The sequence below is a fragment of the Erinaceus europaeus genome, chromosome 2 (genome assembly GCF_950295315.1).
Source record: "Erinaceus europaeus chromosome 2, mEriEur2.1, whole genome shotgun sequence".
Taxonomy (NCBI): Eukaryota; Metazoa; Chordata; class Mammalia; order Eulipotyphla; family Erinaceidae; genus Erinaceus; species Erinaceus europaeus.
In genome coordinates this window covers 34,325,283-34,350,142 of record NC_080163.1, presented here as the reverse complement: position 1 = coordinate 34,350,142, position 24,860 = coordinate 34,325,283, and the positions used below count along the sequence as shown (strand labels likewise).

Below are 24,860 nucleotides of genomic sequence, written 5' to 3'. Positions count from 1 at the left end.
GAGACAAATCTAAACTCAATATATTGTTTACAATAATTTGCATTTTTTCTCTGTATCAATAACCTCAGTGAAGTTGAGGGAAGTGTCTACCAATACTCTAATGCACAGCAATAAGTGAATAATGAATTCACTATAGTCCTATAAAGCAACAACAATATTTTTTTAAACTGAATTGTAAGGCATGGTCAATGCAATTTTAAGTCTATAACTAGCTACCATTAGCAATTACATCATTTATACACTACCAGTAATTTAAAAGATCTGAATCACCAATGAAAATGAATTACAGTTTTACTGCACTCTGTAGTGTGCTGTGTTAAAATGAAGGAGTAGGAAGAGAAAAGTATGATTTTTATGCTGATACTCAGAAAAATGCATTATGTTTTCTTCCCAATATTGGGTTGTTCTTTTTTTCACACATGGAATGTGCCAGAGCAGGGGTGGTAAAGAACGAGTAGGAGAGCAGGCATGCAGCACTTAATTTCAGTAAATACTTTAAAAACTTTAGAGTTGACCAAAAAAGCTTTCAAATAAGGCACCCTTGAAACTATTAGCATTGCCAGGAATTTTTAGGCTATAAAGAAACATGAAATTATTAGTGTATCCTTTCACTGTTTTCCTGATCCCAGTAAACAAAACATTCTTTCACTATAATAATTACATGTTCCTGTAACTTTTCATATAATTGTTCTCAGCAGTCTCAAAAAGATTAGGAAATTAAATGTACATGAAATTCTTGTGGACTATTTCACAGAAAGTATATTATTAAACACTGACACAAAACTGATGTATTAAATGTGTGCAAAATACCCATGTTGAAGTCCTTTTTGTGTAGCAGAAAATCTATTTCTAATGTCTCATACATGTAATTCCAAGGTTTTATGTTCCTAGTATTAAAATCTGTGTTTAAGGGCAGGGGTAGATAGCATAATGGTTATGCAAACAGACTCTCATGCCTGAGGCTTCAAAGTCCCAGGTTCAATCCCCTGCACCACCATAAACCAGAACTGATCAGTGCTCTGGTAAAAAATAAAATAAATAAATAAATAAATAAAAATTTTAAAAAATCTGTGTTTATTTTAGCTACTTGTGAATATACCCAGATCAGATCATATACTTGAAAAGGATTCATCTAGTTACATACACTATGAATATTGGCATAAAATCCTCTAAAACACAGTGTGACTTTCAGTTTCTGGTCCAGCACACGTGAAATTTAAAAGGCGTCACTCCAATGTGCAAAACCACAAAACAAACTACTGAGTTGACAGAAAAATCATGATGTATTTCTCTACGCAAAAACATCATGATTTGTGGTCCGGGAGGTGGCGCAGTGGATAAGGCTATGGACTCTCAAGCATGAGGTCCCAAGTTCGGTCCCCAGCGCACATGTACCAGAGTGATGTCTGGTTCTTTCTCTCCTATCATTTCTCATGAATAAATAAATAAAATCTTTTTTTAAAAAAAGTTATGATTTTTCTGATAGGCCAATAATTAACTCCTTAGAGCCACTATAGAACTGTCCCCAAATTGAAAAGACAGTGATTATACAAAAGAACCACACCTTGCCTACCCGAATAGACACCTACAATGAATTTGGGACTGAAAGTATAAACTGATGAATTGCTGGAAGACAAGTATAAGCAAGAGAGTTAACGATTCCAGGAGAGCCTAGCTTTAGAGGAGTGTCCAACTTTTGTGGAGCTTCCTCTTTAAACTACTTGATTTTCAAAATGAGTTATCAGGAAAATCCCTTGTGCCTCAGGAATGAGAAGAGAAAGGTAGTTTTTTAAAGATAAGTGAAAGCATTTTACCCTCACAAGAAATTCTGGCCAGAGTCTAATAGACCAAGGTTTTTGCTAGAAATGAAGCAACTTTGGGAAGGGAAATAATCATTTTGGCTCCCACTAGCCTTTCACACAGAGGAAGGGAAATGTCCAATTGCAATATCCTATCTAGCCTTTATGCCTCAACCACGGAGTAAAAAAACTGAGTCGATATATAGGGAACAGGTTTATTTAAAAACTGAAACCTAATGACAGCATATTAATGTTTCCCTCACCCAAACACCTTACTATCACTTGCACATGACTCCAATAGGAATGGAAGAACTGGACATTTCACACCTTATTTAAGGACTCAGTAGAGAAATGCTGACCCACTAGAAGCAAAGACAAGGATACCAGGGGGAAAATGTTATTGTTCATCATCAACAACTGAAACAAAACAGTAAACAAAGTCCTAACCACTAAGCTATGGACCCTTAAACATGAGGTCATTAGTTTCATCCCCAGGGTCGCATATGCCAATAACGTGATGCTTTGGTTCTCCCACCTTCTCCTCTTTCATAACTAAATACATCTAACACACACTAACACACACACACACACACACACACACACACACACACACACTCACTCTCTCTCTCTCTCTCTCTCTCGCTAAAGGTCTCTTTTCCTTTTAATCAATACTATCATGTGCAACTATGAACAAAAAACTGCAGAGCATAGGGAAAATAATATGACAATAAAATCCAAACATTACATAATATTTAAAGGCTATTGAAAATATAATTCTTGGCAATATCAAATAAATTATACTTGTATAATGTAAATGTTAGTAAACAATCACTAAAATAGGAATTCATTTTATAGCTCAGTAAATTAGAAGAAGCTTTCATATTAAAGTCAAGATAGGGATGTTCAGTCATATTGGCACTGCTCATCATTATTACACTGGAGATCTTCAGCAATGCAGGAAGATACCAATAAATACCACACAATGTTTACATGCCAAAGACTAAGAAATTACTGTATGGAGTTATTTAGAAACAATAAAGCATTCTGTAAGGTACCTAGATATAAAACTAGTTCATAAAAACCTTGTTTGCAGGGAGTTGTGCGGTAGCACAGCGGGTTAAGCGCACATGGCGTAAAGCACAAGGACCGGCATAAGGATCCTGGTTCGAGCCCCCAGCTCCCTAACTGCAGGGGAATCGCTTCACAGGCGGTGAAGCAGGTCTGTAGGTGTCTATCTTTCTCTCCCTCTCTCTGTATTCTCCTCCTCTCTCCATTTCTCTCTGTCCTATCCAACAACAATAATAGCTACAACAACAACAAAAAAAACAAAGGCAATAAAAGGGAAAATAAATACATAAAAAAATAAATAAAAAACACCTTGTTTGCTATGCTCAAATAGAAGCCAATTTGAAAATGTAATTGAAAAAAAATTGAAAATATAATTCTATTCAGAAAGTAATGAAAATTCACAATAACCAGAACAAATTTAACAAGCAATGTACATAACTGTAAATGACAAGATTCATAAACTTTGCTAAAATAATATAAATATAGCAATAAAATAAGAAAATGCCAAGTTGCTCAGTGGAATTACTCTCATTTTTTTTTAAATGTGAATTTTACCCAGGGGGATGGGCAGTGGCGCACCTTGTTGAAAACACACCTTATCAGGAGTCGGGCGGTGGCGCAGTGGGTTAAGCCTACGTGGCACAAAGCACAAGGACTCGTGGAAGGATCCTGGTTTGAGCTCCCGGCTCCCCACCTGCAGGGGAGTCGCTTCACAAGTGGTGAAGCAGGTCTGCAGGTATCTGTCTTTCTCTCCCCGTCTTCCCCTCCTCTCTCCATTTCTCTCTGTCCTATCCAACAACAATGACATCAATAACCACAACAATGTTAAACAACAAGGGCAACAAAAGGGAAAATAAATATATATATATATAAAGAAAACACATTATCATGTGCCAGGACCCAGGTTCAAGCCCCCTGTCCCCACCCACCTGTGATGGGGAGAGGAGTTTTACAGTGCTGCAGATATGTCTGTCAATCTCTCCTTTTCACTCTCAGTTTCTCTTTCTAATCAAATAAAAATGAAATTTAAAAATATGTGAATTTTACCCAGTTCACCCAGGAATAAATAGGGGCCCATGTAACAACCATGGCAAAAAAAAAAAAAAAAAGGCATTATCAGTACAATGGAAAGGAGGCTATGGAAATTTTCTTCTGTGAGAGAGTGAACTGCACTAAAAGCAATTCAAACAGTCTGGGGTAGGAGAAGGAAGGGTTGGATAGCTCACCCAGTGAAGTGCCCCTTTACCACACGAGCTCTGTCTCTTTCCACCCACTATATAAAAGAAGGGGAATCCCCCAGAGTGGTGAAATACTGAGTGTATAAAGCCCCTGGGAAGTCCTTGTTGGAAAAAAAAAAAAAATGCAGTGTGCAGTGGCAAAGATGTAACAGATGTAAGAAGGAATAGATTTCAGAAATAGACTTAAATACATGAAAATGCAGGATAAAACAAAAATCTGACAGTTCAAATGGCTAATAAAAAGATTATTCAATAAACTTTTTAGATTCCTAATAAGCATGAAAGAAAAATAGTTGTACCCCTACCTTACAGCAAACAAATCAATCTTCCATACTCCATGAACCAGAGATATAAATGTAAAGCACAAAATTAAAGTAATACTGGTAATCTGTGATTCCACAACCCACCCTGGTCCCCACAATTGTACTAGCAGAATCTTGTCTGACAGGTGTATTTTAGAACTCTGGAGTTTGCTCAAGGCATCCAAGACTCCAGGGAGACTTGGAGATTAAACTACAGTTCGTTCAGGTAAATGGCAGCTCGGAGCACAACAGAAATTTACCCACTCCACACCCCTGACCATGTGGCAGCCAGCTATGTTCCAGGAAGAGCTTGCACACAGCTTATGTGAGTCAAGTGTGGGCCAAAGGACCAACGATTTCTGCTTCTGATCACAGAGGGAGAAGATAGCTGTTATTCCTGCTGTACCAATGCCATTGGTGCAAGCCCCTCCCTTCTGGTTGGCATGACTTCCAAAGGAGTGTCCTTTCTTCTTTCCCTTCACTGTTTGCTTTTACAAACTCTTTCATGAAACAAGCACCAAAAGACAAGGACATTAAAAAAACAATGTATGAGAAAAACTAGAAAGTGGCTGTATGTGACAAGAAAAAGCTCAAAACAGATTTGAAAAAACTCAAAAGATTAAATCTCATTCTATATTGTTAACAAATGTTTAAAAAAAGGGGGGGGGACCAGGTGTGGTGGCACATCTGGTTGAACACACACATTACAGTGTGTAAGGACTTAGGTTCAAGCCCCTGGTCCCCACCTGAAAGGGCAAAGCTTCACAAGTGCTGAAACGGAGCTGCAGTTGTCTCTCTGCCCTGCTCCCTCTCTACCTCTCTACTCTTAATTTCTGTCTCTATCTAATAATAATAAATGAAAATATTTTTTAAAAATCAGGACAAAATATAAATTCACGTATTTATCCAAAACAGTTGGTCTGATCTTGAAGATACAAAGGAAGTATGTCAGGGTTCCTAAAGGAATTCAAAGAGATGGTAGGAGAAACTACAGAACAATTATTTATAACTTAAGTTCCATGTTAAGAGATGATGGGAAGAAATACAAACAAGATATTAGCCAAGAAAGGGAAAATGGAGGTAGGATAGCAGGGTTCTGATAGAGGCAGCAATATATCCAGAGGTTAGTATGGTACAAAACCAGGGCATATACCAAGAAGCCACCCAAGCTCAGTTAACTATCTGCATGGCCTATTTAAGTTGAGAAATAGTAAGAATAATGGTATTTTTTTCTCAATAGGCTACTACTGTGAAGAAGATGAGATGGTAAATTGAGCAGGATGTAAAAGAAATCTGTCTGCCACATCTTTCACCCACTGATTTCCATGTCTGACTGAGCCGTTTTACCTCAAGTTGTTTCCTTCTCATTGTTGCTTGAGAAGTCATCTGCTTGGGAGAAGAGCACAAACTTCTCAGTCAGATACAATGATCTACCACAGTTCTTAAAACAAAGTACTTACTCAGAAAACAACTTTTTTTTCCTTTTAACAGCAAATGTTCAGAGTTCCACTTAACTGCTTGGTGAGGCTCTTTTAAAGTCTGCCCAGTAGTAATTGCTGGGGTCCTGATCCTCCACAGCTGAGAGCCAGTGGTATGTTTTAATAAGCACTCCACCCAATCTGTACACATATTACTTCATACTTACAGGCTGAGGCTGTTCTGCAATACAGCAGTTGAAACACAACCAGAATTCACTCATGCTTATAGTCCAAGACAGAAATGAGCACCAAGGAAGGCTCCAAATCTTGGCTCAGGAAGCTTCACAGAGCAGGCTCCTTCCTCTAAATTGATGAATCTCCAATGATGCCAAATAGCAATTTTATTGCTTCTGTGTTTCTATTTCTGGAAGTATCTTATAAAATCAATTTCATAAAGAAATAGACTGTTTCTTTGCTTCTAGTTCCACAGAGACTTGTTACTGAACCACCAGGAAGGTACAAAAATTTCTTTCGACACTGGGCCTATAACAGTAGTCTAGAAGAAAAAAAAAAGGAAAAGGGGGAAAAATTACTTATCCTAAGAAGTCTTAGTTTGTGATAAAATAATTCCCCAAAAGTAAGCACTGAAAGAAAATCCACATTTTTTATAATTTGATATTCAACAATTTTTCAGCATTTTTTTAAAGTATCCCTGTTATAAAAGTATTAGTACAAGTAGTATAGCTAGCCACAGGCCCTTTGGAATGTAACTAAAATATGCTGACTAGCTATTTACAAAACGGAGACACACACACACACCCCTCACCCACCACCAAACTCATCGTCTGCACTATTCCAGCCTTTAGGTTCATGACTAGTCAACATTTTGTTTGGCTTTATACGTTAACTCTCTTTTCAGACACCAGGTTCCAGATGCCTAGCGTGATGCCAACCAGACTTCCCTGGACAGAAAACCTCACTAATGTGTCCTGGAGCTCAATTCCCCAGAACCCTGCCCCACTAGGGAAAAAGAGAGGCAGGCTGGGATTATGATCGACTGACCTGTCAACACCCATGTTCAGTGGGGAAGCAATTACAGAAGTCGGACCTTCCACCTTCTGCATCCCACAATGACCTTGGGTCCATACTCCCAGAGAATTAAAGAATAGGAAAGCTATCAGGGGAGGGGAGGGCATGGGATACAGAGTTCTGGTGGTGGGAATTTTGTGGAGTTGTACTCTTCTTATCCTATGGTTTCATCAGTGTTTCCTTTCTTTTTTAATTATTTTTTTAAATCTTTATCTTTTGAAGAGAGACAGCCAGAAATTGAGAGGAAGGGGAGATAGGGAGACAGAGAGACACCTGCAGCCCTGCTTCACCACTTGTGAAGCTTTCCCCCTGCAGGTGGGCTTGAACCTGGGTTCTTGTGCACTGTAACGTGCGCTCAACCAGGTGCGCCACCACCCAGCCCCCAGTGTTTCCTTTTTATAAATAAAATTAAAAAAATATATTAACAGCTGAAAATTTAAAAAAGTATCATTGGAAAAAAAAAGAAGTACTTGCCTTTGTGGGGTATTCTATTTTATGATTTTAAAAAGCATAAATTTTTAGTAAGTTTATTTTACAACCCCATGATTACCATATGAAAGTCTTTAATTCCAAGAAGGTATCCTTTTTTGTAAAGGTTTCTGCAGTAGCTGGCACAGTAATCAGCTCTTATAGATACTCAAGCAACTATAATTAATATAAAATTTTCAATCTTTACACTGAAATTATCAATAGAGCTATACATATAAATTGGATGGGTGTCAGTTCAGTTTCCATTTGGCAATTAAAATATTAGATACCTGCTCCCGCCATAACTGGAATGAATATCATTCAAAAAAATTTTTTTCCAACAGAACACTGCATAGCTCTGGCTTACCATGGTTCAAGGGACTGAACCTAGGACTTCAAAGCCCCAGGCATGAAAGTCTTTTGAATAACGATTATGCTGTCTTTCCTCGCCTCATTCAAAATATTTTATATACTACAGTGAAATTACTTTATATCCTGCTATGGACAAATAACCTGATCAGCAATAGACAATTTTCTATCTGGAGTGGAGTCACGAATGAGTCTACCTTTCCCTTTTGACTGCAAAGATTACTCAGCCATGTTCTGCACTTCAATAGTTCTGAGATACCACAACTGAGAAGCAGTGAGAAGAGGAGGTGCAGAGGATCTGCATCTCTGCTTATAGTTGTCTCTAACACAGGCTTTGTCCTGTGTACCTGAGGCTTTGTGACACAGCATCTCTCCCTCTTTAACCTGCAGCTACATTAAGGTGAGTTAAATCATATACAGTCTATTCAGCCATCAAGTAAAGAGGTTGAGCAGACAATCAGATACTAAGCTCTGAAACCAAGGAGAAGTCTGATTCGAATCATTAGCAGATTGAAGTCAAAGCAATGAATGCCAAATTCTGGGGAAATAGTATAGTGAAAAGCAAAGAGGTTCTAACAGAGAAGTCTAAGAAATATCAGCATTAAGTGGCAAGTGAGGTTTGAACATTACAGCAAGAGGAGAGAAAAACATAATGTGGCGTCACTGAAGCAGGTAACAGTATTAATTCCCAATGAGATAGCAAAAACTAAGAACTGTACATTGGAATGCTCAGTGAAAGTGTGGACAGAAATTAAAGTTGAGAAGAGAAATGAGGGGAAAGAAGTAGAAATATCAACAGTACTGGGAACGAAGTATTAAAACAGGGTGGTAGGACTGAGTGAAGGTAAAAGTCATTGTTGAAATAAGGTGATAAAAGGTCAGTTACACTTTAATTTGATTACTCACAATAGTAACATTTTTATCCCAAGTGTTGAAATGTAAATCACATATCTGCAAAGCTTGAGGGAGACCTCATATATTGATAAGGTATGCCCATAATAAACGGTTACAGCTGCATTACAGAATCAAAGAGCATTTAAGTGAAATGCAACTTCTCTTTGCTACCGCAAAGCACTGTCTCTAGACCTTGTTAGAAATAAGTCACTTTACAGAGAGATCGCCAGTGAAAATACATACATATGGTTAAACAGCACTAATGCAGGTAGTAATAAAGCTTGAGTTAGGGATCTGGATTCTAAAGAGACCAGAAAGTTCTCTAACATATAGAAAACTGCTTATCAACATTCAAGCATGTTTTTAAGAAGACCAGAAGAAAGAAAATTTACATTCTTGCCATAGTTAAAATCCAGAAACTGGAATGCTTAATTTTAAAACATTCTTCATCTCACTCAAACTCCAAAACAAGCAGTGGCATTTTTGTACACTGAACTGAGTAAATATGTCAAGAGGTATAAGTTCAATATGCTTTACTTACTGCTTCTATCTAACCCTTCTTAGCAAGAATTTAAAGCAGGGAGGGTTAAAACCACAATTCCATGAACCTGACAATTCCATGAACCTGTCTTCAGTGTTGCTCCTTAACAAGTTTTACCCACTTGTATAAAGACTTGGGAATTAAAAAGTAGGGATTGGGCAGTAGTGCAGCGGGTTAAGTGCATGTGGCGCGAAGTGCAAGGACCAGCTAGGGATCCGGCTCCAGCCCCTGGCTACCCACCTGCAGGGAGTCGCTTCACAGGCAGTGAAGCAGATCTGTCAATCTTTCTCTCCCTGTCTTCCCCCTCCTCTCTCCATTTCTCTCTGTCCTATCCAACGACAGCAACAACAACAATAATAATAACTACACAATGATAAAACAAGGGCAACAAAAGGGGAAAAAATGGTCTCCAGGAGCAGTGCATTCGTGGTGCAGGCACTGAGTCCCGGCAATAACCTTGGAGGCAAAAAAAAAAAAAAAAAAAGTTATTGTAAAATGATCTATAACCAATTCTGTGAAAACCAGTTATGTCTTCAATAAAAATGTAACATAAAAAAGCCAGTTTTGTAAATAATTCAAAAACCATGAACTGTATACAAGAGTATGTGAAAAATAACAATAAATAAATGAACTAGTACAGTGGCCTAAACCAGGGGCTGGCCATCATTTTCTATAAAGGGACCAGGCATTTGAGAGCAGACAGTAAACCTTTTTGGCTTAGTGGGTTATAGAGCAATTATATTTTGAGCTAGGATCCAAGTGCTAGAATTCTAAAGTTCACACAAGGGAAGGGGAGGGGAGGGAGGGAGCAGGGGAGAGAGTAAAGTATGTCTCTGAATCTGAAACTATGTCATGCTCATCAATGTTGTACATAGATATGGAGCTATTCTGATGCTTTCAAATCTACTGAATTTGAAATCTGATGTTTTAAAAATGTATTGGCTTTGGGAGGGCTGTTTATTTTCTTCGGAGAGCATTTTATTTGTAGTAGGGATCCTAGAGCACACAACACATGCATATACATCTACACTACCACTTAGCTACATACCTCATCTACAATCTGTCTTATTTCATCAAGTTTTCTCATCTATCTACGCAGCTCAAAACTCTGCCAGAAGTCACCTTCAGATATTAATTTATCTCTCTCATCTCCCATCACCGCATGGGAACACCATGCGAAGGGGAAGCTTCATGAACAGTAAAGCAATACTGTGATGTCTCTTCTCATTCTCTTTTACCTTTCCCGTCTTTCACCTCTGGGGGGAGGGGAGAGCCCACCAGGAAAAGTAGAACCCTGTAAGCACAGAGCCCCAGCAAAACAATGGTAGAGAGGGGGGAAAAAAAACCCAACAACTCAAAATGGCCTCCTACTTTATAAACTAGAGTATTCTATTACCCATCTTACATTTTCAAACTCCTTTCCCATTTACAGTTTAACACTGGTTTCTAACATTATATATCCAGTTCTACGTAAAGCAAATTACAAAATATTTTTCTATTCCTCTATATTTGAAAACAATATTTAAACTATTTCCTCTTAATGTTTAATTGGAGAATAACTGATAAAGTAAAATAAATTTGCACTTCTGCTTTTGGAAGCAAAAGAATGTATATTTGTATTATCCTCCTAAATACAGCTGTTTAAACATATTTTCAAAATAAGGGGATTATATGCAACTCCACAGGTTTTTATTTACTTTAATTTTTAAATTATCTTTATTTATTTATTGGATAGAAACAGCCAGAAATCAAAAGGGAAGGGGTGATAGGGAGAGAGAGAGACACCTGCAGCCCAGTTTAACCACCTGTGAAGCTTTTCCCCTGCAGGTGGGGCCTGGTGGCTCGAACCTGGGTCCCTGAGTGCTGTAATAGGTGCGCCACATTTGGCCCCCTCCACAGATTTTTATTTGCTGAAGTAAACATATACATTTTTAAATACTTCAAACTGTCTTGGAGTGCCATGCCAATACATTTGCCTTCTTACTTTCCTAAACATCCTTTACACAATTCATCTCCAAAGTATATTTTTAATATGTTTGTATATAAAAACCCTTTAGTAGTTCTTCATAAATACTTAACACTGCCACTAATATAACTGTTGCTTTCATTTCTTGAACTGCCAATTGCCAGAAGAGAAAAAAAATGTCCAATTTCAAGACTTCCCACTTCTTAGTCTTAAAATAATAGAAGTGCCCCTTTGCAACATCAACATCTAAACTTGGCTTAGAACACAGCTCAGCACATTCCACACATACATAACGGGTCACACTGGTCTACAGCACCAGAGAGTATTTCACAAACTCATCGATTCTTAACAAGACTTCAGAAAATCTTGAATCATCCAAGGTTACTGCACATCTGGCAGAGGTTCCTTGAATTAAAAGTTGTCTTCTGATTTCTGGCATGAGTATCAGCTGCTGTAGCATTTTCTGGTAACAGGTAATCAACTTCTCTCTTCTTAGTCTTCTTGCCTCCTTTCCCATACCTAAATCAAATGCTACAGATTATATCTGTGTGAGCGATTGTTTTTTAAGACATAATAAAGTATATATGAGGCTGAGAGATAGCTCAAGCTGCAGGGCGTACCAAGGATCAAGCCCTAGCTGCCGCAGAGCTAGGGGAAGCTCCACAGACAGTAGAGTAATGCTATATTGTGTGTCCCCCTCCCCCCCTTTATGTTTCTTCTCCCTCCTTCTGACTTACTTTCTATGTGTATTAGAAAGAAAAAGAATGGGGAGGGGGTCGACCCAGGAAATGGTAAAATTGTGCCCAAAACAACTCACATTAAAAAAAAGAACTTATGGGGAGTTGGACAGTAGTGCAGTGGGTTAAGCGCACATGGCGCAAAGCGCAAGGACCAGCATAAGGATCCTGGTTGAGCCTGCAGCTCCCCACCTGCAGAGAAGTCGCTTCATAGGCGGTGAAACAGGCCTGCATGTGTCTATTTTTCTCTCCCCCTCTCTCCATTTCTCTCTGTCCTATCCTACAATGATGACACTAGTAACAACAATAACTGCAACAATAAAAAAAACAAGGGCAACAAAAGGGAAAGTAAATAAATATTTTTAAAAAATTATGGGTCCCAGGTGGTGGCACACCTGGTTGAGAATATATGCTAAAAAAAAAAAAAAAGGATTTATCTTCTAACAACCTATTCATAATTTAAGGCATACCTTTAGGCGGATAATTTAATTTTTCTTAATCTGAAGTACTTTAATTCAATTTGAGGTATTAAACATGTTTGTCTTGATTGAAAAAATAATAAGAAGTTAAGAGTATGGAGCTTAGGGACCAGGCAGTGGTGGACCTCGTAAAGCACATATATTAACATGTCTGAAGACCCCAGTTCAAGCCCCTAGTCTCCAACTGCAGGGGGCAAGATTCAGAAGTAGCGAAGCAGTGCTAAAGGCCAGGGAAGGGGAGGGGCAGAAGGAAGGGAGAGAGAGAGAGAAAAAAAAAAATAAAGGCCACCAGGAGTGGAGGAGTCACCATGCAGACGTTGAGTCCTAATAATATCCATGGTGGCGGAAAAAAAAAAAGAGAATAGTTCAAAATACAATTATCTGCACCAGTTGTTAGCACAGCTCTAATTTTTGGCAGTATTAGCTTGGGCAAATGACAGGCTCTATCACCAGTTATAAAATGAAATGTTAACAGTGCCAATTTTCACAGGTCTAACATGAAAGCCAGATCTGATGATGCATATGAAGTTACTTTATCTATCAATAGTATAGTACAAGGTGCTCTTACCATTGATTATAAGATATTCTTACTATTTAGAAATAAAACCACAAATAGAATAAAGTAGTAAAACAGGTGGTTTCTAATAGCTACAAACCTTTAAGAGTCAACCTAAAAGGCTATCAGAAAAGCAATGGGGACCAAAAGGAAACTTGGCATGTTAAGAGCACCAAACAGTGTGTGTCTGAGGTTCCCAGAGGCCACAGGTTCAGTTCCTTGCACCTCCTTCTGCTACAGCAGAGCTGTGTTCTGATCCTCTTTACCCCCTTTTCTTTACTCACAACAAAGCGAAAATTTTAGAAAAGGAAAAACATTAATAAAATTGAACAAAGCATTAATCGCACTACACATATATTAAGATTTGCTACACAAAATCAAAATGATGGCTTCAAGCAATGCCATGAACAAACCTCACTGACCTGTTGAGGAAAGGAAATAATAACACACGAGGAAAAGAAGGAAAGGAAATAACACATATGAAATCATTTCATGTATATGAATTTGCAAGACAAGTTAAAGCATCTTGTTTAGAGATGCACACATAGGTATAAGTACGGGAAATCATTAAAATAAAAGGAAAGTGATTATTTCTAGGACTGAGGAAGGAAAAGGAGGGAGGGGTCTGAAGTTACAGGACATATCAGAAGTTTCTACCAGAAATACAAACATGTGTATCAATTACCAAGTCTGAATTATCAATAAATAAGGTTTATTCATAGTTGCCCAGCATTAAATTTGTTCTAATCTAACAGTATTGGCTGGTGGTACAAATCTTTTTTTTAAAAAAATATCATTTTAAGCAGAATTTTCAAACTATGGATTCCTCACAAGTCCGCTGTTTTTTTTAATTTCCTTCACTTTACTGTGAGACAGAATGTGCATGCAGAATATTATATACATGGTATAGTGAATGATAATGCAATAAACACTTGGTGGCCACCACCCACAAATGGAACATCGCCCAGAATAAGACCTCTGTGAAGGCTTCTGGGCTTACCCCCTTTGACTTCTCTGAGACTTATTTCTATTGTTTTCACTTGTATGTCTCATTTTTTTTTAATTAATTACTTTATTTTCCCTTTTGTTGCCCTTGTTGTTTTATTGTTGTTGTTATTGATGTCATCGTTGTTAGATAGGACAGAGAGAAATGGAGAGAGGAGGGGAAGACAGAGGGGGAGAGAAAAATAGACACCTGACAGGCCTGCTTCACGGCATGTGAAGTGACTCCCCTGCAGGTGAGGAGCCGGAGGCTCGAACCAGGATTCTTATGCTGGTATTTGCGCTTTGCACCACGTGCTTAACCCGCTTTACTACCGCCCGACTCCCCATAAATTCTTTTTTTATGGGAGTTGTTTTGGGCACAATTCTACCATTCCTGGGTTGACCCCTTTTCCCATCTGGCTTTTCTCATTTAGAATGTATCTGAGATTTGTCCGCCTTGCTTGTTTGGTAATTCAATATGTTTTACAGTTGCTAAGTATATTTTTATTGTACTAATTTGTTTAACCATTCAACTGTTGATAGAAATTACCTCTACTACAAGTAAAGCTGCTATAAACTTTTGCATACTTAGGGATGGAACTGCTGGCTCATTCAAGTGTAGTTTGAACTGAATAAGAAACTGCTTATAGTTTTTCAAATTGTTTACAGCAGTGTGTGTTTGTGTCAGCAATGTGAGTTCCAGTTACTTGATACACTACTAACCCTTTGCACTGTCTGCTTCTTTAATGTATAGTCTATTCCAGTGAATATGAAGTAGTACCTTGCTGTGATTTTAATTTGCACTTACTGGTAAATAGTGGTTCCTAAGTCTTTTGGCCATTTTTTATTTAGTTTGTTCTCTATATGGTCTATATCGACTTATTTACCAAATTATATGTACTATCAGGATCTTTCAGTGGTATTCATCTTTTTTTTCCCCTACCAGAGTTATCACTATGACTTGATGCCTCCACCACTTCACTGTTCTAGTGGCCATTATTTTTTTCTTTGGTAGAGAGTAAGAGACAAAGAGAGAGAAAGAGACAGAATAGATACACCTGAAATCACTGTTTCACTGCTCATAAAGCTTACCAACTGCAGGTTGGGACTAAGTGCTTGAATCTGGATCAGCATGTCCATGGTCTTTATACCTTTTTAAAATAACATCTTTCAAAGTTCTTTAATGAAATACGGACTATCAAGATTTATTACTTAAGATGTGCTTCTGACACTCTTTAAGAAATGCTTTCATTGGGTACCAGGCAATGGCACACCAGGTTAAGCGCACACATTACTAAGAGCAGGGACTTGTACAAGCATCCTGGTCGGAGCCCCCGGCTCCCCACCTGCAGGGGAGTCGCTTCACAGGCGGTGAAACAGGTCTGCAGGTGTCTATCTTTCTCTCCCCGTCTTCCCCTCCTGTCTCAATTTCTCTGAACTAGTCAACAACAATTAAATATATATATGGCTGCCAGGAGCAGTGGATTCATAGTGCAAGCGCTGAGCCCCAGCAATACATCTGGAAGCCAAAAAAAAAAAAAAGCTTTCATAAACATATTACAGTGCACATGTCTTATGTCTTTCTCTCTCCCTCTCTATCACTCCCTCCTCTCTCAACTTCTCTCTGTCCTATCCAATAAAATGGAAAAAAATGGCCGCCAGGAGCAGTAGATTTGTAGAGCCAGCAGCAAACATCCCCCCCCCCCCCCCGGCAGAGGTAACCCTAGAGGCAAAAAAATAAAGGTAAAAATAAATTCAAGTATTTAAGTAGGGCACCAAAGTAAAAACCCAGTGGTGAGGGGTAGACATGTAGCTTCCTGGGCCAGTGGGGGGTGGGAGTGGGCGGGAGGGATGGGTCACAGTCTTTTGGTGGTGGGAACGGTGTTTATGTACACTCCTAGCAAAATGTAGACATATAAATCAGTAGTTAATTAATATGAGAGGGGGAAAATCAATTGTATGTCTCAAAGTTTCTCAAAAGACAAACTGAATCCTTTTAATATATAGGCTGTGTATTTGATACACAGACTCTCTCAAAAGCCTAGACCAAGTAGATTAGAAGCATCCAATAGCACAGCTATATACAAGATACTGGATACTGTACAGCAAACCATAACAAAAGGACTTTTCAAAGTTAACCCAATTAACAAATAATGTGATGATAACATTAACTATCGATTGTCTTTTTGAACCCTAAGACAGCAGGAACCTCACATCTCCACTATAGAGCCCCTACTTCCCCCAGTCCTGGAACCCTTGGATAGGGCCCACTTTCCCGTATGCATCTCCCAATCCAAACCAAATAATACTGCATCCGCCGATCACAACCTAACCAACGCAACGATTGCCACCTCAACATGCTTCACCTCAGACTGTGTCCAGAGACTTCACGTGTGGAATGACAACCCTTCAGCTTCATTACTCGGGTGAGACCTTTCCTTTTATAGTACACTCTAATTTCATCTCAGGTATCTCACTTTCTAACAAAGTCCCATAACCTAGATATACACCAGTTTCTGTGAGAGAGAGCTTATGTGCACACGTATCCATAAACTACTGCAAAATATATACCTGAAAGCAGTAGTACACTAGAGTTTGCAGTGAGTACCTCCCTAACACTTCCTCTCCACTATTCCAAGCTTGGGATCCATGATTGCTCAACAAATTGTTTGGCTTTGTATGTTAACTCTCTTTTCAATCACCAGGTTCCAGATGCCACCAGGATGCTAGCCAGGCTTCCCTGGATTGAAGACCCCACCAATGTGTCCTGGAGCTCAGCTTCCCCAGAGACACACCTTACTAGGGAAAGAGAGAGGCAGACTGGGAGTATGGACTGACCAGTCAACGCCCATGTTCAGCGGGGAAGCAATTACAGAAGCCAGACCTTCTACCTTCTGCAACCCACAATGACTCTGGGTCCATGCTCCCAGAGGGCTAGAGAATGGGAAAGCTATCAGGGGAGGGGGTGGGCTATGGAGATTGGGTGGTGGGAATTGTGTGGAGTTGTACCCCTCCTACTTTGTTTTTGTTCATTAATCCTTTCTTAAATAAAAAATTTAAAAATAAATAAATAAATTCAAGTATTTAACAGCAAATATATGTGCATTCTAAATTACATTTGGGAGGGCAGCGAAATAGCTCACCTGCTAGGCTCTTTACCACGTGCAAAACCCTGGCACCATGGCAACAAGGGAAGATCCACAGATGGTGTGTGTGGCAGTGCTTTTGTGTCTCTCCCTCTTTTCATTACCCCACTGCCTCTATTTCTCTAGCAGAAATGAAAAGAATTAAAAAAAAAAAAAATCAGCCCAGGAGCAATGTAGTATACTGGCTCAGATCTATCTAAAAGAATTTGTGGGAAATGTTATGCATGTACAAACTATTGTATTTACTGTCGAATGTAAAACATTAATTCCCCAATAAAGAAACTTAAAAAAAAAAGAATTTGCAATACAAATAGAGCAAAGTAACATACATGAAAACTATTCTCCCTAAGTCAGAAACAGAAGGATGAATATGGGATGATCTCACTCATAGGCAGAAGTTGAAAAACAAGATCAGAAGGGAAATCACTAAGCAGAACTTGGACTGGAGTTAGTGTACTGCACCAAAGTAAGAGATTCTGGGGGCGGGGAGAGGAGGGTTCAGGTCCTGAGACATGATGGAAGAGGAGGACCTATTGGGAGGTTGTATTGTTACGTGGCATACTGGGAAATGTTATGCATGTATAAGCTATTGTATTTTACTGTTGACTGTAAGCCATTAATCCCCCAATAAAAAATTTAAAAAAATAAAAATAAAAACTACTTTTCCATTCTCTACTACCCATTATTTCTTTTCCCACTTGTATAAGAATGGCCACATTTGTTTTTCACTCTTTTTAATAATCTTCCTCCTTTTGGGGGGTTCTCCTCTCTTTTACCCTGCTGCCTCTATTCCTTTATCCATTCTCCTTAAATCCTGCCTAGAGAGAGTCGGGCTGTAGCACAGCGGGTTAAGCGCAGGTGGCGCAAAGCACAATGACCGGCATAAGGATCCCGGTTCCAACCCCGGCTCCCCACCTGCAGGGGAGTCGCTTCACAGGCGGTGAAGCAGGTCTGCAGGTGTCTATCTTTCTCTGCTCCTCTCTGTCTTCCCCTCCTCTCTCCATTTCTCTCTGTCCTATCCAACAATGACAACAACAATAACAACAAGGGCAACAAAAGGGAATAAATAAATAAAATAAATATTTTTTTAAAAAATCCTGCCTAGAATTAGAACTAATTATGTAACACAAAGTTCTCAAGTATTGGGAATATTCTACAGAGTCTAGGTAGACATTTTGTTAATGAACATCTCGTGCAGTCTCCTAGTTACCTTAAATACAATATTCATAAAGCTGGATTCCCAGGGTGGTACCAAGCTCAACCACTGGCACTACATGATAGAGTAGTGTTCTTGAAAAGAAAGGGGGGGGGGTAATGCACATCAAATTCTATCCTACTACTTGCCACTCCCTGGATAAAAACTAAATTATATATATTTTTTAAAAAAACCTTACATTTAAACAAATCTTTATTTATATCTAAAGTAACAAGCACAATGATTTTAAAAATAAATACTAATGATCTATTTTAAGAGGTAAATCTTCCACTTAGCCCTTCCCATCTGTTAATTTTTAACTTACTGAGCTGTGTCTACTGAGAGTTCTAATTTTGACTATTCTTATTAAGTCATCAAATTTTAAAAGAACTTAAACTAATTTATTGTTAAAACTACTAGAACATGCCTTTTTCATTTTTTCAACCTTACTGCCTCCTCCCCTCAAACTCCGTTTACCATTACCTATCACTACTGGGTAATTTTATTATTGTTGTGGCATAGGGAATGAACACAAGGCCTCACATACACATGTCACCTGTAAGGGGCCTTTCCACTGACTTATTTCAAGTGGAAAAAGAGGGACAGAGGGGGTAGAGATAGATAGCATGATGGTTATGCAAAGAGACTCATGCCTAAGGCTCCAAAGTCCCAGGTTCAATCCCTTGCACCATCATAAGCCACAGCTGAGCAGTGCTCTGGAAAAAAAAAAAAAAAGAAGAAGGAAGAAAGAAAGTGACACTATAGCACTCCAACACCTACATGGTGCCAGGGCTCAAACCCAGGGTCATTATGCATAAGGTATTGGTGTTCTACTAGCTGAGTTACCATCCAGCCAGATAATTATAATTTTCATTAAGTCCATATCCCATGCTTATGTTATTATAATTTATAGTTAAAACAACTGACGTATTATTAAAATCACCTATCTTTCTTGAATACTGTTTTGTTTTCTCTGAGGTTAATAACTGCTGAGTCTTTATTTGCTTAGTTTTCCTGTGTACTTATTTCAGAACTGTAAAACACTGTAATTAGATCTGCAAAAGAACTGTAATTTCCAAATACCTGAGCATAATCACAGATCTATTAATTCACATTCTCTCACTCTTTCTAGTACAGCACTAAGGAATGAACCTATAGACTCACAGAGGAACAAAACACTGAGTGGCATCCCAGACCCAAGTTTTTCATTAGAGACAGGAGAGACGGGGCCAGGCAGTGGTACACCTGGCTAAGTACATACACTACAGTGCACAAGGACCTACGTTCAAGCCCCTGGTCTCCACCTGCAGGGGGAAAGCTTCATGAGTGATGAAGCAGGGCTGGAGGTGTCTCTGTTTCTCTCCCTCTCTATTTCTGTTGAGAGAGAGAAACAGGAGAGACACCACAACACTGCTCTACCATTCACGAAGCTGCCTCTGAAGCTGTTCCTGGTGCTCCCATTGGGTACCAGGGACTCAATCTCCAGGTCTCAAACAGAAGACATACAGGCTTATTTTCCAGACCTGCAAATTTTCTTTTGGTTGCTTCACAGAACTATATGGCTTCTTCAGTTTTGACTAGCTGCTCTCCAAGTCCCCTTCTTAGTTTGATTTATTTTCTTCATGAATCTTGCTTTCTTCCTATTCTTGTTCTCTTTAGTTTATACTATAAAACCATATACTCTTTTAGCTTTTTTTTTTTTGGAGGGGGGAGATAGAGACAGAGAAATTGGGAGGTTAGGGTGATGGCCCCTTACTGTAACGTGTGTTCTACCAGGTGTGCTGCTATCTAGCCCCTTCTCATGTAACTTAAGGGAACATGGTTGAAGTATTTTATTTATTTGCCTCCAGTTGATGGGGCTTTGTGCCTGCACTACAAATCTACTGTTCCTGGAGGCCATTCCCCCCCCTTTGTAAGTTTCCCCCATTATTTTATTTGATAGGGCAGAGAAAATGAGAGGGGAGGGGAGATAGGCAAGAGAAAGATAAGATTCCTGCAGACCTACTCCACCACTTGTGAAGCATTCCCACTGCAGGTGGGGAGCTCAGGGCTCAAGCCCAGGTCCTTGCAAATAGTACTGTGTGCACTTAACCACATTTGCTACCGTCTGGCCTCCTGGTTGAGGTGTTTTAATTCCTTGCATTTGACATTTTATCAGCTATCAGTAATTAAATAAAAAAGAAAAAGCTAGAGATCACTTCCTCAAGTTCTAAAGGCATTGTTTCATTGTGTATTACCTTCCAGAGTTGTTGCTAAGAAGGTGAGTGACAATCTAATTTTCTTTTAGTATACGTTGTATTTTACTCTTCCTTGAAAGGTTTAAAGATACTTTCTTTACACATGGGACATTAAGCTTTCACAGAGAAGTAATCTGGTTTGGTTCCTTTTCATTAATTGTGTATTTCATTCATCTCATAGCACATATTAATTGCACAATGGTCCTTATGACTTTTAATATTTATCTACATTTACTAATTTTGTTGACAATCATTTCTTGCCTATATTCTTTGAAAGTTGTTTATTTCTTCATAAGCACTACAGAATTTTTTTCAGTAACATATGCCTTTTATTAATTATCTACAAGTCTTGGTTATTTCTCTAAAATTATGCCATTTTCATTTTGAAATCAATTCTCACAGAAGAGTTACTAAAACAGAAATTTTCCATTCATTATACAGACACACTAACACAATGTCTATTCTTTTGTCCTAAGTCTAGTATTAACAGTTTAGCTAAGTATAAAATTCTTGGCTGACAGTGCTTATCCTTCTATTGGAGATGTTGTTATTGTTAATTTTCAGTCCATTAAGTTCAAAGTTGTTTTTTTCCCTATGGATGTTTAGAAGATTGTCTTTGCATTTAACTCTGATTTCATAGAAAGTCTAAATTCAGGTTTATTTCTATATATTCCATACTCCTATGCCTAGATCTACTCTCAACCTTAATTATTTTCTCTTAAATGATTAACATTTCAGTAATCACATTTTTAATACATACACACATTTTTTTTCTATGCCTCCAGGGTTATCACTGGGGCTCAGTGCCTGAACTACGAATCCACTGCTCCTGGAGGCCGTTTTTCTCCATTTTTGTTGCCCTTGTTGTTATTACTGTTTTTGAATAGGACAGAGATATATCAAGAGAGGAGGGGAAGACAGACAGGGGGAGAGAAAGACACATGCAGACCTGCTTCACTGCCTGTGAAGCAACAACCCCCATGCAGGTGAGAAGCTAGGGCCTCCAACCGGGATCCCCACACTGGTCATTGCACTTTGTGCCATGTGCTAGCTTAACCCGTGCACTACCGCCCCCTAATTTTAATATATTTTATTTGTTGGTTCATTTTTCTTTGTCATCACCACAAGTTTATTATTCTAGGTTACCTTTCAGATAGAGACAGACAGAAATAGACACAGGGAAATAGGGAACTGAACTGTTGTTCATGTTTTTATCCTCATAAAAATCACTGTCATTTTCAAAATACTGCACCAAGCCGAAATCTAAGTCGGGGATCCATCAGTGGTGCACAGGGTTAAGCACACATAGTAGGAAGTGCAGGGACCTGCGAAAATATCCCAGTTCAAGCCCCCACTTGAAGGGGGGGGGGGTCGCTTCACAAGTGGTGAAGCAGGTCTTCTGGTGTCTATCTCCCCCCCCCCAATTTCTCTCTGTCCCATCCAATAAAAAATAAATTTAAAAAGGCCATCAGGAACAGTGGATCTGTAGTGCAGGCAGCAAGCTCCAGCGATAACCCTGGAGGGGAAAAAGAGGGGGGGGGAAGGAAGGAAGGAAGGAAGGAAGGAAGGAAGGAAGGAAGGAAGGAAGGAAGGAGGAAAGAGAGGAAGAAAGAGGGGTTCCGTTGGTAGCGCACTAGGTTAAGCGCATGTGGCACGAAGCGCAAGGACCGGTGTAAGGATCCTGGTTGGAGCCCTCGGCTCCCCACCTGCAGGGGAGCCGCTTCACAGGCGGTGAAGCAGGTCTGCAGGTATCTGTCTTTCTCTCCCCCTGTCTTCCCCTCCCCTCTCCATTTCTCTCTGTCCTATCCAACAACAATGACATCAATAACAATGATAACAATAACTACAACAATGATTAAAAAAAAAAAAAAACTAGGGTTACAAAAAAGGGGGGAAAATGGCCTCCAGGAGCAGTGGATTCGTGGTGCAGGCACCGAGCCCAGGCAATAACCCTGGAGGCAAAAAAAAAAAAGGAAGGAAGGAAGGAAGGAAGGAAGGAAGGAAGGAAGGAAGGAAGGAAGGAATCTAAGCCAAGCAAGCTTGTCTAATGTCTATATGGGCAAGCAGACAAGGATTTTTCTAGTCTCCCTTTCTTAGACGAACTAAGTGGTTCTATTTTTTTTATTATTATTATTTTTAGTTATTGGGTAGAGATAGCCAGAAATCAAGTGTGAAGAGGGAGATAGAGATGGAGGGAGGCAGAAAGATACCTGCAACACTGCTTTACCACTTGCAAAGCTTTCCCCTTGCAGATGGGGACCAGGGGCTTGAACTCAGGTCCTTGCACACTGTAACTTGTATACCCAACCAGGTGCGCCACCACCTGGCATGCCTATTTCTTATAGGTTGTATTTAAATAGGAAAATGAAGCAGAATCAGTACTAAGATAAAGAAAAACCTTATTTAAGCCAGTCAATCCCTTTAACAGAACAGCATATTTCCCTCAAAAGCAAATTTGAATGTATTATGTCTATGGCATCCAGTAATAATAATAATATTAATAATAATATGGGGTATTTTCATTACATGAATTAAATAACTCTCAGTTCATCTGTGAGTTATTTTTTATTAATTTTATTTATGTATTTGATAGAGACAGAAAAATTGGGAGGGGAGGTAGAGGTAGAGAGGGGGAGAGACAGAGACACCTGTAGCCCTGTGTGAAGCTTTCCCCTTGCAGGTGGGGACCAGGGACTTGAAGCCAGGACCTTACACACTGTAATGTATGCACTTAAACAGTTGTGCCACCACCTGGCCCCATCTATCAGTTATTAATAGTAAAAATATTTATTATAACATATACACAAAATATAAACATATCCATTTATGAATTTAATAGAAATTTAGTCAGGTTTTTCTCTTCTCAGTACAGAAGGTCTTGGATATCAGGAGATTAAAGTGTTAGGAGTGCTTGTTCAATACCTGCCTTACTTATCTGGCTATCAAGTCTGTTTTGCAAAACAAGAGAAGAGGTAAAGTAATTAAAAGGCTTAAAGAATGAGTATGTATCCCAGTCAGGTGTAGAGTTTGCTGTCAGTCCCTTGGGGATGTGAAAGTCAATGAACACAAGCTGCAGACATTTACCCAAGCTACAACAAGATAAGGCAGAACAGGCTTTGATAACTGTGTTTCAGATTCATCCCCAGAGAAGAAAAAGATCACTGTGCTTTATATTTGATTCCTACTAGCTTTGGAGCTGGGGAGATGGCTCTGTAAATTCCCTAGGGGAATTAAAGTTAACCTAATTCTTTTACCCAAATAAATTAGGTATTTTTCAGCTGCCATTGAATTTTTGGACTGGGAGAAACTTTTGCAAGATTAATTTACTATGACAATAGAATTATAGCAGGCTCTTTAAAGAATTCTTACTGTTTTAAGCTTCTCTATCTCAACAATATCACAAAAATTAATATCAGATTATACTGCCAAATTATTTAACATCACAGTTCGCACAAGCTTAACAGATTACATTATTAAATTAGCATTATTTTTTTCTATCAAACCAAGCATCAAATTATATGTACAGAGTGTTTCATACCCAATACAAGCTGTTCTCTAGGTTTAAAATGGTTCAAAAATTTTCTTGTGAAGGAGGCTGTTATTAATATTGGGAAAACTACTGTAGGAATTACATATGTATACAAGTTCCACATGAAGTGATGAACATAAAAACTGTACACACTGAACATTATTCGTAATTATTAGTAATATGATGATGAACAATGACAACTTATGACAAACATGTTCACTGCTAAATACTTTGAAGTTCTGTCTTACAAATTTTTTTCTCAACAGTTGTTAAGATATGAATACACAGTTGTACCTGAGGCTAAGGTTTGGGGTAGGCGCTGAAGAAAAACAGGAAACCAATGCAGAAAAATATGTTCCCCTAAGTAAAGTTACATGGGGCTGGAGTGGAGAGTGAGGAAATATTTCTGAAGGATTTTAGCAAATACACTGTGAGCTTTACTACAAGTGAAGACAACAGAAGCAAATCCTGTTTATCACAAATAAAGAGTCACAATAAATGTGTAACTGAACTATTCTGCTACTAAAAAGACAAAATTTCTATTTTAAGCTTTGGACAAAAAGAGCTGGTCTTTCTCATTATGACCAAAATTATTTTAAAGATTTGTTTTTAAAAAAGATTTATTTAACTAGAAAGAGGAGAGCAAACAAGAGGACTGGAGGACTACTCTGGCACATATGTTGCAGGGAATCAAACTCAGGACCTGAGACTTGAGAGTACACTGCCACACCTCCCAAGTCATGCAAATTATTTTATTTTATGTCTACAAGTGGACAGAAATGTTTCCACAGGTTAAAAACATCCTAAAAAAAAGGCCAACAAGTGGCTTACCTGGTAAGAATGTT

At 38.7% G+C, this 24,860-nt stretch overlaps 1 protein-coding gene across 7 annotated transcripts in view; it reads right to left on the bottom strand.

Moving 5' to 3' along the window:
• CDC42SE2 (CDC42 small effector 2) overlaps positions 1 to 24,860 on the bottom strand; it is a 183,557-nt gene that overhangs the window by 30,633 nt on the left and 128,064 nt on the right. For all 7 annotated transcript variants that reach the window (XM_060177721.1, XM_060177714.1, XM_060177728.1 and 4 more), the window contains one exon: positions 6,053 to 6,381. In XM_060177721.1, coding sequence (XP_060033704.1) covers positions 6,053 to 6,106 — 54 coding nt within the window. In that variant the 5' untranslated portion in view covers positions 6,107 to 6,381. The remainder of the gene's footprint in view (positions 1 to 6,052; positions 6,382 to 24,860) is intronic.